At 39.1% G+C, this 16,363-nt stretch overlaps 1 protein-coding gene across 1 annotated transcript in view; it reads left to right on the top strand.

Moving 5' to 3' along the window:
- The window catches only part of ALDH5A1 (aldehyde dehydrogenase 5 family member A1), a 42,436-nt gene extending 27,038 nt beyond the window's left edge, over positions 1–15,398 (top strand). Inside the window, exons 9-10 of the mRNA XM_033934502.1 lie at positions 2,691–2,749; positions 11,568–15,398. Coding sequence (XP_033790393.1) covers positions 2,691–2,749; positions 11,568–11,773 — 265 coding nt within the window. The 3' untranslated portion in view covers positions 11,774–15,398. The remainder of the gene's footprint in view (positions 1–2,690; positions 2,750–11,567) is intronic.
- Positions 15,399–16,363: the final 965 nt, after the last annotated feature.

Genomic DNA, 16,363 nt, shown 5'->3' with positions numbered 1-16,363 from the left:
AGAAAATCAGATTTCACCCAGTCATGTCAATGGAAAAAATGTAAACAGCTGCCATTCTCACAGTAAATCAAAACCGGCTTGACCGATTTGAACTAAACTTGGTATGCAGATCCCTCACTACCTGGGGTGATATGTTCTGGGGGTCTCGCGGCCCACCTGCACACGTGGACGGAGCTAGAAACAGAAAATCATATTTCACCCATTCATGTCAATGGAAAAAATGTAAAAAGCTGCCATTCTCACAGTAATTCAAAAACGGCTTGACCGATTTGAACGAAACTTGGTATGCAGATCCCTCACTACCTGGGGTGATATGTTCTGGGGGTCTCGCGGCCCACCTGCACACGTGGGCGGAGCTACAAACAGAAAATCAGATTTCACCCATTCATGTCAATGGAAAAAATGTAAAAAGCTGCCATTCTCACTGTAATTCAAAAACGGCTTGACCGATTTGAACGAAACTTGGTATGCAGATCCCTCACTACCTGGGGTGATATGTTCGGGGGGTCTCGCGGCCCACAACTCTATGTTGCTTGCTCAAGGGTGGGTTCACCCAAGAATTTATATGTTCTTGCTCCAGGAGGTGAAACTAAAATTGTTATTTATAATCACGTTTTGCGTTAGTTGTATTGTATTCATTTTGTCAAATATTTCAATTTATAATTTGAATATTGTACTTTTTATTAAGCTGTAAAAAAATAATTTCATTCACCACTATAAAGTATCTTTATTTGAATCCATTTATAGTGTTATTGATATAATTAAATACCCGTGCAACGCCGGGGCATCAGCTAGTAGTTTATAAATCTTTCCTTAATTGCTTCTGATAATTTCAGCTATACACAGCTGAAAGTAGTGCAACATGCAGAAAGTGAAAAACTATCTATACTTTCTGCATGTTGCACTGCTGGGTTGGAGTTAGGAATTGAAGGCAGCTTCAACGAAGTAGGTTTTGAGCATGGATTTGAATACCACCAGAGACGGAGCTTGATGTACCGAGTCAGGCAATTTGTTCCAGGCATACGGGATAGCAAAGTAGAAGGGACAAAGTCTGGAGGTAGCCATCAAGAAGAAGAGTATAGATAAGAGAGATGTACCCAATGAGCAGAGTTCCCAGGGAGGAGTATAGGGCTAGATGAGAGAGGAGAGATACTGAGGAGCTATGGAGATCAGTAAGAGGAGTTCGAATTGTATGTGGAAACAGATAGGGAGCCAAAGAAGTGACTTGAGGAGAGGGGTAGTGTGGGCATAGTGACACTGGAGATATATGAGGCATGTAGCAGAGATCTGGATAGATTAAAGGGGAGAGAGATGGTTTAGCAGAAGGCCAGTGAGAAGCCAGTGGTCTGGGCAATGTGCTCAGAAAGGGCTGGATTTTAGCGATGTTGTAGAGAAAGAAACAACAGGTTTTGGCAGTCTGTTAGGTCTGTGAAGAGGAGAGAGATGAGTTAAAGATTACCCCGAGGTTGCAAGCCACAGAAATAGAGAATGGGGGGAGAGGAGAGATGAGTTGAGGAGAAAAGATAAGGAGCTCAATCTTGGCCATGTTTAGTTTTAGATGGTGGTGAGACATTCAGGTAGCAATGTTAGGCAGGCAGGCTGAGACTTGGGCCTGAATTTAGAGATTTCAGGTGTAGAAAGATAGATCTATGAGTCATTGGCATAGAGGTGATACTGAAAGCCATGGGAGGAGATTAGAGCACCAAGGGAAAAAGTGTAGATGGAAAAAATAAGTGGTCCAAGGAGAAGAACCCTGAGGTACCCTGATCGATAGCGGGATGGTAGTGGAGAATCTACCAGAGCATATGCTAAAAGTGTGAGGGGAAAGATAGTACGAAAACCATGAGATAATAGAGCCTTAAAACCAAGCGAAGACAGCGTATCAATAAGTAGGCAGTGATCTACTATGTCTAGTATAGAATGGCTTATAAATTTGGATTTAAATGAAACCATGATTGCTGTAGTTGTTGGCCCAAGACAAATTCACCAAATCTCAAGCAGCACCTGTGGTTTACCTGAAAATGTAACCAGGTAAACCAAGTGTAAAATATTACAAATATATATTTGAACAAAACAGGCAAAGACCTAGAAATGGGTGAGGGAAAAATTAACAGGCACATTGATATACTGAAGAATGTTGCTTTAACAGGACATTAGATGAGGCATTTGGATTTTGCCTAGTAGATAGTGTTTGTTCATTTCTTACATGCTTGCCTTCTTATCTTTTGAAGAAGGCTTGGAACTACACTTCTCCCTCCGTATTTGCGGATTCCGCCCCCTGATTTTTGTCACTGAACACGGCATTTCACATTGGAAATCGCTGCTCACAGTGGTTCCTGAAGGAAATCGCTACTCCCGGCATTGTATGGAGCAAATCGCAGGTCGGGTTATTCACGGTTTATTATCTTTTTCAGGTCTATTTTACCGAAAAACCGCAAATAACATGCAAAAAGTTATTTATGGTTTTTCAGTATTCACAGCTATGTTCTGCCCGCATCCCCTGCGAATACGGAGGGAGAAGTGTAGTTATAATTGAAGGTAGGTCTCTTGACATTTTCTAACAAGCCTGAGGTTTGCTCTTGGCACTGGAAAACTGCATCAGTTTTTCAGAGAGAGAGCAGAGATAAACAGGATTTGACTGTGTGTTTTTGACTGCTCTTGTTACTAATATTTGCTGCCTTAACTAACAGGTTTGACACAGAGGACGAAGCAGTGGCCATAGCAAATTCAACCAATGTAGGCTTAGCAGGTAAGACCTTACTTTTAGGAATAATATACAATGGCTTTTTTTTTTTGCATTTCCCAAAATATTATTAAATAATTTAATAACATACATCTGTTAATAAATATCTGCCATACATACTGAACCAATAGCTGAAATTATTGAACTACTCAGAGACCCTGACAGCCATAACATTGTCTAAAAATAGCAGAAGTACTGCAAAATGGTAACCAAGCAAAGAACTAATATCTATGAATACGTCAATACAAGAAGACCAGAGATGACCCAGGAGATGAGAATGAGGAAACTGGAGTCCCAAGAACAGTAAAGTAACTTTATTGAAGTATCTCAAATGTAATCAATGCCAACAACCTCATATGGTCATAATTTCACAAGATGTGTCTTTGTCAGGGTTCCAAAACTATGTGGATATATGTTTATGTTTATTTAAGATTTGATATACCGCTCCTGCATTTTACTGACCTAAGCGGTTTACAAAGTATCAAACTAAAATGAAATTAGGTACTTGAGAAAAACTACCCTATCTGTCCTGAAGGCTCACAATCTAGTTAAAAGTACCTGATAAATTAAAAATATGTAATATAAACAAAAGACAAACCAATATCCAATATGGCATAAATAATAATGGCAAATTTTTCATATAAAAACATAAAATATTTTTAAGTTGATCATAACCATACTACAACAGCCCTTAGAGCAAGGTAGAGACCTTATAAACCCAATATAACTATCTTATCCTTCAAGCGATTCGACATAAGGCTTCCAAATTGTTAAAATATCAGGATGTGGTATAGAAAAAAAGGAAAATAAACCCACGAGAAAACAGTAAAGATCGTGCAAGTGGGGTTGGAACTCTACATATCAACCAGGGATATATCAAACAAGTGAATCTTACCCCCTCTTCTATGAAACTGTGCTAGCAGTTTCTAGTGCGGAGAGCCACACTGAATGGCCTACGCTGCTTCCGACGCTCATAGAGTTCCTATATATAGAGTTCCTATATATAGAGTTCAAATAACTGGTGGAAAAAAGTGTGTAGTTATTGAGTGAATTTCTGAATGAAAATAACATACCCAGTAGGTGGCGCTCTCGTAACATCAAAAAACAGCTATATAAACATATGAAGGACAATTAATTATGCAATATCCTCAATACAACTCAGGAAATAAAAAATTACTTTAGGCAAAGAGAAACTGTATAAGCCAAGGAGAAACAGAAAACAGGAGAACCAAAGGTAAAATGCACTAAGTGGAAAACAAAACTGAAATCATTATAACACTGCATATAGGAGATTGCACTAGGTGAAAGCAGACTGAAAAAATTATGAGATTGTTCTGATGTGGTCCAATTTAATAAAGGAGAAACTAGCCACCATATGTTAAATAAAGAAGGGAAGAAAACCCAAAAATAATACCTTTTGCAATGAGACCAGTACAAAGAGGAAGTCCTGTGGAGAAGGATTTAAAACAGAAGCCAAATTTTAACAGACAATTACGCTCAAAAACGTATAGTTTAAAATGAAACCTGCCATAAAAATTCCATGCCAGACATGACAGCTAAAAATAACTAGAAATACAAAAATTAACTAAAAATAACTGGAAATACAAAATTAAAACTCACCCTTCGATACTTAGAAAAACTGTGTACAGTATGCTCTAAGCTCTGTTGGGAGACGCTAAGAAAATGGCAAGAATCAACGTAAAGATGCTAAAAAGCAGCTGTTGGGTCTCTCACTGATGACATCTGTTAGCATGTGTTCCGTCTTCAGTTAAGTGCGCTCTATCTTAGAGAAACACGATTCAACATGGAAAATTACCATGATGTTGAAAAAAACATGATTTTGTGAGCTAGTGAATGTAAAAAATAGGAACCAGAGGCTACTGTATGAATAATGTGCTAATGTTGGAGAAATGTGATGAGTGACCTTAAGGATAGAAAGAAAGAACGATGTAGAAGAGGAGTACACAGTATAGTGTAAATCAGAGAAATACTGTGTACAGTAATGCAAATAAGTTAAAATACAGGAAATTGAATCTAAAAAGAGCATAAAGAAATAGAGATATCAAGATATGGATGTTTAAAACATACATATGAATTGCAGAATTACAAAGATGAATTAAAACAAACATACTGACATAAAGGAAGTTTGGCAAACATAATATATAGGCCCATTCATAGATGTTATAAAAATACATTAAAACTGAACAATAAATACATATGAAATTAAAAATATAATAAAATACTGGTGAATATAAAGAAACAGGTTGATTAAAAAATGGAACAAAAATATGCAATAAAACACTGGTTAATATGAGAAATGGTTTAAAACATATCAATATGCTGGACATAGTAATAATAAATATCAATTAGAGAATCATATCAGCACATATAAATTATATAGTGCAAGCAATAGAAGGATCAGCACATAAATAATTTCAAAAATAAGTGTGATAAAATAAAGCAGACAAGAGAAAAAATAGAGAACCATAGTACAAATAAAATATTGCAATAACTTATGAATGAGGGGAAATCTTAGCACTTTTTGTATATAAAATATAATATCACCCATAGGTGATAGACATCAAGGGCTCATTTTCAAAGGTATGTTAGGGCCGCGCTAGCCGCTACCGCCTTCTCTTGAGCAGGCGGTAGTTTTTCAGCTAGCGCACGCTAATCCAGTGCATGCGCTAAAAACACTAGCGCACCTTTGTAAAAGGAACCCCAAAAGTCAAAAATAAATTTTTGTTCTTCTCTCAGTAGGAACAGATTCAACATCGCATCCTCTCTTCCCTTGTTTAATCTTTCAGGACTAAAAATTTAAGATCATTAATTGTATGACCCATTTCATACCAATGTTCAACTAATGGTTCCAATGTCACTTTCCTGCTAATGCAGCTTCAGTGTTCTATAATTCTTGTGCGTATCATACGTTTTGTTTTGCCAATGTAAAATTTCGGACATTGTTTTGCAATCTGAATCATGTCTCAAGGAGAAAACTTTGCTTGTCTTTGGATTTATGATGTTATCTGTTGTAATGCAATGTTGACATACGCTGCATTTGCCACACTGTCAATATCCTGTAAATGTTGTGGAAGGACAATTTCAAAACCAGAAAAGACAGGGGGTCCAACTTCGTCTGCAGTAAAAAACAACCAGAAGCAAACAAACCAAAACTGCAGGCGTGTACACGATGCAGGCAAATTTTATTGTGACAAATAAATTATATCTAAAAACCTTTTTACCAAACAAGGGACCCAACACAGTCCGTGTTTCGGACAACCTTCATCAGGGGTCCTATTAAGTACAAATATAATACAAAATACAATATTAAAATAATTATAAAAAATACGATGTAAACTGTTATATAACATATGCTATATATAGAAGCATGGTGATCTTGTGTTGCACATAAAGCAAGTGTGTGAAGAAGAAGAAGGAAAGACTGCATGCAGTAATAATAAACTCCATGCAGAAAGCACATAAATGAACAAAATGAGTCATGGTGAATAGCAGTTAGAAACAATAAAAGTTAGGGTAATTATAAAAAACGTAAAATAAATAATCAAATAGACAAAGAAAGCCAAATGTTAGTAAAAGACAAATAGTAACCTGAGTAAACTTGAGTGTAACTATTGAAAAAGGAAGGAGAATTTGTAATGGAGGGTAGTAAGGAAGGGACCAATTTTTCTTTCAGATTTTTTTCTCTTGAATATGCAGTAACCATATGTTTGTCTTTGAAACATTGGTGTTTCTCAAGAATATGCCAATTTCTGTGTATAATCTTTTGGAACATCATTACCCAAATGGGACTATCTGAGAGTGCATACTATATCTGGAGCAGAACCTTTGGTACGAGGAATGAGGAGAGTTTCTGTATTGAATGAATCTCCCTTTTGGTAACCAGCATTGATGCATTCTGTCGGGTACCTACAGTCAAAGAATCTTTTTGCTAATTCGTTGGATTGCTCCTTAAAATCGGAGTCATATAAGTGCAGATTCTTTTCTCAAGTGCAGGAATTGGCTAAATGACAAATTGTTCTTCAAAGAACGTTAGTGATAACTGGTTTGCTAAATGTGAGTTTCTATCTATGGGTTTTCTGTGCTGAACCCATGAGATTCTTTACTGATGAGTAAGCCCAGAAAGCTGATCTCCTGTGGGTCATAATTGATTTTAAATGACAAGATTCAGATCACGATCATTGAGCCATCTGAAAAAATGTATTTTCTTAGAGCAACAATAATTGATAAGTCCAATAAAATATTGTTCATTTTCAGTGTTGGCACATTTTCAAGGGGGGGGAAAAAAAACAGTTGCCATGACTTATGAATCAACCCTCATACATCCCAAAATTAATCTTGACTGTGTCTGTGTTTTATAATTTTTTTTAATCCAAAGAGCCCCAATAAATCTGGTTGTATACATTTACAGCCTTTGAACAGCTTATTAAGATCTTTTCTAGAAATCAGGGGCTAATATCTACAGTGTATCAGCTATTTTTAGATCAAAGGGTTCTTGCTTTACAGAAACTAAAATTAACCTGAGCATTAGATCTAGGAGGAAATTTCTCAGGCAGGGAATGGACTACCTTGTACAAGGGGATTACAAAAAGATGCTTTAGTAGTATGGTAATCCCAGGGCTGCTGCTTCTTGTGACCCTGGGCAAGTTACTTAATCCTCCTGAGAGCTAGCAAACTTATCCAGTTACAATTTTGCAAGTCTTTTGCAGTTGCTCTGCTTCTTTTTCGCCTGAAGTGGAAAGTAAAGGATACAATTTGTGCTCTTTCAGAACTGCAGTGATGCAAAGATGGGACAGAACCATGTGTATCTGCATACAGAATGGTCATCACCCAAATCCAGGCTCACAGGGCAGCCGAGATGACTAGTCCTGGCAAGGGTATCAGCTGGATCCAAAATAGGAGCAGTGTCAAGAGATAGCTGCGGCATAATATCTGAATAGCAATTACTGCAATCGAGGTCTACCATTGCAGGATGAGGGGATCCCCCACAGGAAACTCTTGCCACCGGAGCAACAGGCTGAAAAGTCCCCTACGCGCCCACCGGCCGCATCAAACAAGCTGGGTATGAGGTAGAGAGTTGCGCGGGGACAGAAATCCCACCCCCCTCGAGGAATCCCACCCGTCCCCTTGAGGAATCCCTCCGTCCCCACCCGTCCCTGCGAGGAATCCCCTCCGTCCCCACCCGTCCCCGCGAGGAATCCCATCCGTCCCCGCCCGTCCCTATAAACTTCAGAAATAGTTATTTCATTTAATTATGCTACTGAATTAAAGGCTCTGGTAGAAACCCATTTACAAATAAACAAAAAGACTTTATTAATTTGAAAATATTAATTGGGAAGAATACATACTTTGTAAACGGGTTTCTACCAGAGCCTCTAATGTTTATAAATTTTTATCAACACAACTAATATACTACTTTATCCTGAAGCAAAAAAAAAAAAAAAAAAAAGAAATAAAATTCTTTTCCTACCTTTGTTGCCTGGTTTCTGCTTTCCTCATGTTTTCATTCAATTCCTTCCATCCACTGTCTCTCTTCCTTCTGCATCTTCCATTTGCTCTGTTACTGTGCCTCTCCCTTTCTTCCCCCTTCCAAATTGGTCTGGCACCCATCTTCTTCTCTCCGCTCCCCCCATAGTCTGGCATCTGTCTTCTTCCCTGCCAGCGTCTTCTCCCTACTCTCTCTTCCTCATTTCCTTTCAGTGTCCTTCTCCCCCCCATCTTCCCCATGTCCTTTCAGCGTCCTTCTCCCTCTCTGTCTTCCCCATGGCCTTTCAGCGTCCTTCTCCACCCCTTTGTATTCCCCCATGTGCTTTCAGCGTCCTTCTCCCTCCTCTGTCTTCAAGTGCTTTCAGAGTCCTTCCCCCCTCCTCCTGTCTTCACCATGGCTTTTCAGCGTCCTTCTCCCCCCCTCCTTCTCTACCGCCCCAGGTGCAGCACAGCCAGCCAGGTCCCCTTACTTTTGTGGCACTTCCCCGACCAACCGACAACAGCCCCGGTCTGACAAACCTCCCTGCCCTTAACCGCGAATCTAAATTACCTTCTTACAGCTGCTGTAAGAAGGTAATTTAGATTCGCAGCTACAGGGCTACCTGTCCCCTTTCAATTTCTCCGAGTGCCCCCTTGTACTTGTGGTTCCCCTTAGTTTGAAAAATCTGTCCCTGTCTACTTTCTCTATGCCTTTCAGTATCTTGAAGGTTTCTATCATGGCTCCCCTAAGTCTCCGCTTCTCCAGGGAGAAAAGTCCTAACTGTTTCAATCTGTCAATATATGAGAGATTTTCCATACCCTTTATCAGCTTTGTTGCTCTTCTCTGGAATCCCTCAAGTACTGCCATGTCCTTCTTGAGGTACGGCGACCAGTACTGGACATAGTATTCCAGATGCGGCCGCACCATTGCACGATACAGTGGCAGGATGACTTCCTTCGACCTGGTCGTGATACCCTTTTTAATGATACCCAACATTTTGTTTGCTTTCCTTGAGGCTGTGGCGCACTGCGCCAAAGCCTTCAGTGTTGTGTCTACCATCACTCCCAGGTCTCTTTCCAGGTTACTTACCCCTAGTAGTGATCCCCCCATTTTGTAGCTGAACATCGGGTTCTTCCCCACATGCATGACCTTGCATTTCCCTATGTTGAAGCTCATTTGCCACTTTTTGGCCCACTCTTCCAGTGTCGTTATATCCTTTTGGAGATTTTCGCAGTCTTCCATGGTTCTAACCCTGCTGTATAGTTTGGTGTCATCCGCAAATTTAATGACCTCACATTTTGTTCCCACCTCTAGGTCGTTTATGTAGATATTGAACAGGAGCGGTCCCAGCACTGACCCCTGCGGTACTCCGCTTGTGACCCATTTCCAGTCTGAGTAATGTCCCTTTATTCCAACCCTCTGTTTCCTGTCCGCCAGCCAGTTTTTGATCCATCGGTGGACCTCCCCTTGCATCCCGTGGTTCCATATCTTCTTAAACAGTCTTTCGTGTGGTACCTTGTCGAAGTCTTTTTGGAAGTCAAGGTAAATGATGTCTATAGATTCCCCTTTATCTACCTGGCTGTTTACCCCCTCAAAGAAGTACAATAAGTTTGTAAGGCATGACCTACCCTTACAGAAGCCATGCTGACTCGACTCTAGCTGCCCATTGTTTTCAATGTGTTCACAGATGCTGTCCTTAACCAGCTTTTCCATCATCTTTCCCGGGACCGAGGTCAAGCTCACCGGCCTGTAGTTTCCTGGGTCACCCCTTGAACCCTTTTTGAAGATGGGCGTGACATGTACTCACTTCAGATCATCCTTCCACTTATACCACGCAACAGCTGGCTCATGTCTCTAGAATCAGAAAATAATAGTAAATATTGAAGAACTAAGGCCAGTACAGGGCAGACTTGCACGGTCTGTGTCTATATATGGCCGTTTGGTTGAGGATGGGCTGGGGAGGGCTTCAATGGCTGGGATGGTGTAGATGGGCTGTTGTGAGCTTTGATGGAGACTGCAGTAGTTGGAACCTAAGCACAGTACCAGGCAGAGCTTTGGCTTCTTGCCCAGAAATATCTAAGAAGAAGAAAAAAAAATTAAATTGAATCAGGTTGGGCTGACTGGATGGACCATTCAGGTCTTTATCTGCTGTCATCTACTATGTTACATATCCACCTGGATCACTGAGAATGCCACCTTTTTTGTGTGGGAAACACACACTATCAATGCAATACTTCACTGTGTACCGACCACCTGCCACACTAAATGGGATGTATACCCCTAATTCCAGTACCCAAAACAAGAGGCAGACTAATCACAGGAATTCCGATACTAAGAAAACTGCTTGAAACCATAGTATGCAAGCAACTTAAAATATACATTGAAAATCACTCCTGTCTTCACCCATCACAATATAGTTTCCAAGCACAACGCATCACCGAACTCCTGCTCCTACATTAACAGCTATCATCAAACAAACTCTATGCAAAGGACAATAAGCTATCCTACTCCAATTCAACATCTCAACAGCCTTCGACTCCTAAAACTTAGCAAAATCAGAATAGGAGGCCCAGTACTAGATTGGTTCTACTCATTCCTTACCAACAGATAATAAATAATGTGGAAAGACAAAACCTTCTCCAAATGCTGGAAATCATTCAGTGGTGTTCCAAAAGGCTCCCCTCTATCCCCAATCTTCTTCAACCTATTCACTAGGCTGCTTGGAAATAACAAGCTCAGTAATGGAAAACATCCACTAACCTATGCAGATAATATCTTCCTACCCATACCATTAGATCTAGCTTCCTCAAATGCAAAAAAAAATCACAGACGGAATAAACAAAATCTCCGCTTGGGCCACCAATAACTAACTCAAGTTAAATACAACCAAAACCAAATTACTCTGGTTTAGGGGTGGGGAACGAGGGCTGCAATCCGGTTGGGTTTTCAGGATTTCACCAATGAATATGCATGAGATCTATTTTGCATGCAATGCCTCCATTGTATGCAAATAGATCTCATGCATATTCATTGGGGGAAGATCCTGAAAACCCAATTGGATTGCGACCCTTGTTCCCCTCTTTATTCAGCTTTATTTTTTTTTTCTTTTCATTTTGCATGTCCCTTCCCTGTCTTCAAAAATTAATTGATTCTGGACCCCTTGCTGTATAAAGGTGGAAGGGAATCTGGAACTCCTTCCATCAGACTGATAAGTTTAGGATCATCTTAGCTAGAATTCAGGTGCCTTGTGCCCACGTACTCCAGACCATGGAAATAGTTCCACTAAGAACTTATGCAAATGTCTACTGCCTCATATGGTTTTTTTTTTTTTTTTTACAGGTTACTTTTACTCCCAGGACCCAGCTCAGATCTGGAGAGTAGCAGAGCGGCTGGAAGTCGGGATGGTCGGTGTAAATGAGGGACTCTTGTCAGCTGTGGAGTGTCCTTTTGGTGGTGTGAAACAGTCTGGCCTTGGTCGTGAGGGCTCAAAATACGGCATTGATGAGTACTTGGAGATCAAATATGTATGCTTTGGAAGCCTTTGAAAAATGAAAGAAGAAAAGAAATTTAGAAAGATTAACAAATATCTTGAAAATGTCAGTCTAATCTGAATAGCCTTGGCCTACGTGTGTAGTATAGTTTCATACCTTGACAAATGGAATGAATCCTTTTCTGTTTGTACAAAACAGTACCAACCCTTGAGGTTTCTAAAGAATATTTACGGTGGCCAGGTGCGAGAATGTTGTTTCTAGTTTTAAGATCACACTGTGCTTTTATTTACACCAAAATGAATTATTTTCCACCAGCACAAACCCACACCTTTTGTAAATTTTGAAAATAACAGGGTTGCTTATTGCTAATAAGGGAAACTTTTTAAATCTTCAACTCAGACCTTGTCTCCCTGGCTTAATGATGTTTGAGACTTCCGTTGAAATAGCAGGCACAGCTCATAGGGGTGGGATAGATTGTTGTTGAACCAAGTATTGCTCTTTCAGGCTCCTACAAAGCTAAAGAGTAGCATGAAAAGCAACAGCAGGCAAAGGAGATGCATCCTACAATTGTTGACAACATAAGGAAAGAGAAGTAGGACTTAAAAGACAAGGAAGTTGTATTGTGGCCAGCTGAAGGCAATCTATGTCGAAGAAGAACATAGAACACTTTTACAGAGGACAAACAGAAAACACAAAGAATGAGATTATGTATTCCCATCTGGAATCTTCTTCCTTCTCAGGGCAGAGTTTTATTCTTGAATCTTTGCTCCTTCCATCTTGGCATTGTATGTCTAAGACCAAGCTGTTCCTCGGAGGACTACTGTTAAATATTTCAAGTTAATGTGCACTGAACGAGAGACTATAGCAGAACTATACTGCAATGGGAAAATAGCACTGAAAGGATTTAGCATCTCTTACCTTGATGTTAGCAGAGGAGTGAACGGTGCTAATCAGGATTGCAAGTGAAAGATATAAGGAGGCGAAGAACCACACACAGTTGACATATTGCCCACAGTATTAGTCCCATCTGCATTGATTCTTGAGACCCTGTTAAACTTAGACTTTGCATCTTTTGCTTCACTGCTGGCTTTATTTTCTTAATTCTGGCCTTCAATAGTTGATACTAGGAACTTTAGGCTTAGTGTTTATGATTCATGCATCATTTCCATGAATGTGGTTGCATATTCAGATCTCAACTTTGTGTTTTTCCATAAAGATTGTGATAATAAGAAAACACGATTGAGAAAGTCATGAGGGAGTTGCACAACTCAGTAGTAAAAAACATAAAGGCACTTTTATTTGAGGTGCACCTAATAGAAGAGGGAGCCAGCAAATTTAACCAAAAAGGTCACAGTTGAACACTCATTCTACAACAAAAAAATTATTCAAATACCCAAACTCTAGGATTTAAGTACTGTCACAACTGCATAAGGGTGATGCTTAAAATGATTTACAATCAGAACACTATCAAATTCTAATTGCTCATGCAGTGGGCTAAATGTGTGCTCCAGTGGTGGTTATGGTAAACAGAAGGCTTTATTAATATGGTAAAATCTTCTGCTAATTACTGTGGGAGTCATGAGACAACCACAAGAACTACTACAGGTCCTCGTTGACTTACGACCGCAATTGGGTCCGACTGACAGGTCGCAAGTCGATCTGGACGTAAGTCAGCCTATACTAACTACAATATTTTTTACCCCTCCCCATGTACCTTTTCCCTGGTGGTCCAGCGGTGAGGGGTAAAAAATAGTTAGTATGGGCTGGGCTGGGAGATGGGGGAAACGCGTCATAAAATCGAACCGTTGTAAGTTGCATAGGTCGTAAGTCTACTAGGACCTATACTTATCATCATACTTGTCTGGCATCTCTTTCTTCCCCATTTCCCTTCGACATCTTCTCCACACAATCTCTCTTCCCCATTTCCTCTTCGCTGATTGTCCAGCGCCTCTTGCTGTAAACCGCCTCGAACTTATATGGCTTTGGCGGTATATAAGAATAAAATTATTATTATTATCATTTAATGAGCATCTTCTGTCTACAGCCAGGAGGCAAGCTGGAAAAGGTTGGCTGGGTATATCACTCCACTGTGTCTGCCACAGTTTTCTAAATTGCATTCATTTTAATTAATGGAAAACAACTTAGGAGCTGAGCTGTTCAACAGGCTTAATGAATTTGCATCTGCCATTACTGTTTTAATCTGTTTTTCCAGAAGTATTGGTGCCAAATCCTTTCTTGAACTTCTTTTTCTGGAAAGAGGTATGTGCAGCCATCTATAAGCAGTCCATTTTGGGTTGCCTCAATTCATTCTTGGCTCATCTGTATCTGTAATGTGTACCTGGACAGATGCTCCTTGCAGTTGAAAAGTATTTGTACATTCCCCAGCACAAAGAACACATCATGATTTTATACCACTTATTTTTTTTGATAAGAGTCCAAAAAGAGGGATATATTTTGTCTCCCAGAATATGTATGTATTCACTTCCACTTTGTACCAGTTAATATCTTGGGCTCTTTTACTAAAGTTTTTAGCACACATTAAATGTTAAAAAAAAAGCCTATTTTAAAGCTATAGGCTTCTTAGCATTTAGCACATGCTAAGCTTTAGTAAAAGCAGTATTTGCTTGCAATTTCAAAATAGTTTTGTGACCTGAGCATGTATGTCACATTCATAATGTAAATCCACTTTCTAAACTCTTGTGAAACTCACTGAATCTTTGACTCATTAAGGTGTTCGGGTCTTTGTAAGGAGCAGACTCTTCATTACTTTAGTCAGTATGACTTTGCAGCGCTGGTGGTGTTAACAGTGCTACCTACGGTGCTTATCCTGATGAAGCTCTTGTTTAAATAATAGGAGTGAAACGGAGATCTTCCGTCGTTAAGAAGAAAATTGAAACAAAGTACTTTTCAGCTAAAGAATATGAAAAGCTAAGTACTTGCAATTAAATATGGGAGAGTGATGCATTAGAAATTTAGATTACTAGATCATTTTATCAGTTTCTCTAAATTAAAGAAAAAAAAGCATAAAAAATAATAATAATCAATGGTATAGAAAGTATACGGGACCGATGATAGCTCACTGAATAAGTCACTAGCTTTGAGAAAAATATCAGGCTTCTGACTGTGAGCACTTGAGACCCCTGGTTTCTCTCTAGACTACTTACTTAAGTGGTTATAGACTTGTGTGATAGCCAAGTCTTAAAGAATTCAGTGACATTCATAATGTAATACAGTAAAAATGGCAGCAAGGATAGGCTACAAAAATACATTTTTATAGTGAAGAGATTCTTGGTGAGGAAATGAAATAGAAAACCACTTTCTGGTTCTGCTAATATAGTAGGAAAGAGGCAACAAGTAGCTGGTAGAAGTTTTAATTTTCTGTGCCAAATCAATAGCACAATTTTAATCTTCCTAGAGATGAAGTGTAAATATTTTGAAGAATAGACTGTCAAGTTTGATAAGATGGTTCAGTAATGGATTTTTTTTTAATGTATATTTTTAGTAAATTTTACAAGCAGATTTATTTTTTTTTTATTGGGGGTAATATTCCCTCTAAGGCTTGGCCAGGTGCGTGTAAATTTTTTTCTCATGTAAGTGACAAGTTCTAAAAAAAAAAAATTGTGTGAACAAGTTCCAAAAACCAACAATTTTTCAGATTTGTATGTATTTTTGTGAGCATCCCTCCTAAAATGTATGAGCAATTTTTGCTCACATGCTCAGCTTAGAAAGGAACAGAGGGGGTGGGGAGGGGAGAGTTATTAATTTTACATAACTGTAAAATAAACTGAGTTTGTCAGTAGCAACCAATTTATTTTAAAGAGTGAAGTAAGAACTCAAGAATATTTCCTTTTTAGGTGGTCTTGTACAAAGTTAAAAATGTTTTTGTAGAAATTGTGTCCATCTCTGTCTGTGACCTAGGATCAGTAGACCTAGAATGGATTAATATTAGTAAGGTCTCATGTGCAATAAACTTCAGTGTTCATGATTAAAAGTTTGGTTGGAGAGGTTATTTGTTTCTATTTTAGAAGAAATGGTATGCATAACATATTTTAACTGCATTGTAATTTTTGTGCACAAGAAAACATGTACATGTACCAGCAAACTAAGAATAGCAAGTCCCCTTGCAGCCCATAGGAACTGAATGGCTTCGTCATATTTGCCACGCAGGAATCACTAAGGGGTCTTTTTATTAAGCTCCTGTAAGTGCTAGCATGCACTTACTACAGTTTAAATGTGTTTACCATGGTACATACTCAGGTATCCTGTGGTAAGTTACAAATTGGTGGGTGCTACCAGCACCCTAAATAAAAAGCTTTTTATTTTTTAGTTGAGAAGGTGACTCAGGGCATTGTGTGGGTATGTCTGCACTAATCAGTTAGCGTGTGGTAATATAGATGTGCCAATTAGCATAGAAATACTGTGTGAACCCTTACCACTTACAAAATGGGTGGCAATAAGTACTCACAAAAAATTGCACCCTCCAAAATACAGGACAAAAAAGTCACCTTTCTTTACAAAAAGGGAGAAAAGACCTCAGTGTCTAATAGGGGCTCTTTAAGCTTCCCATATAGACAGGCTAGTTTTAAACAGAATTTAATCCTAGCAGACACATCCTTAGTCTGCTAGGATTACGGTAAATTCTGT

The sequence above is a fragment of the Geotrypetes seraphini genome, chromosome 2, assembly GCF_902459505.1.
Source record: "Geotrypetes seraphini chromosome 2, aGeoSer1.1, whole genome shotgun sequence".
Classification (NCBI taxonomy): domain Eukaryota; kingdom Metazoa; phylum Chordata; class Amphibia; order Gymnophiona; family Dermophiidae; genus Geotrypetes; species Geotrypetes seraphini.
Note: the sequence above shows the minus strand (reverse complement) of the source record. Positions and strands in the feature narration are given on the sequence as shown.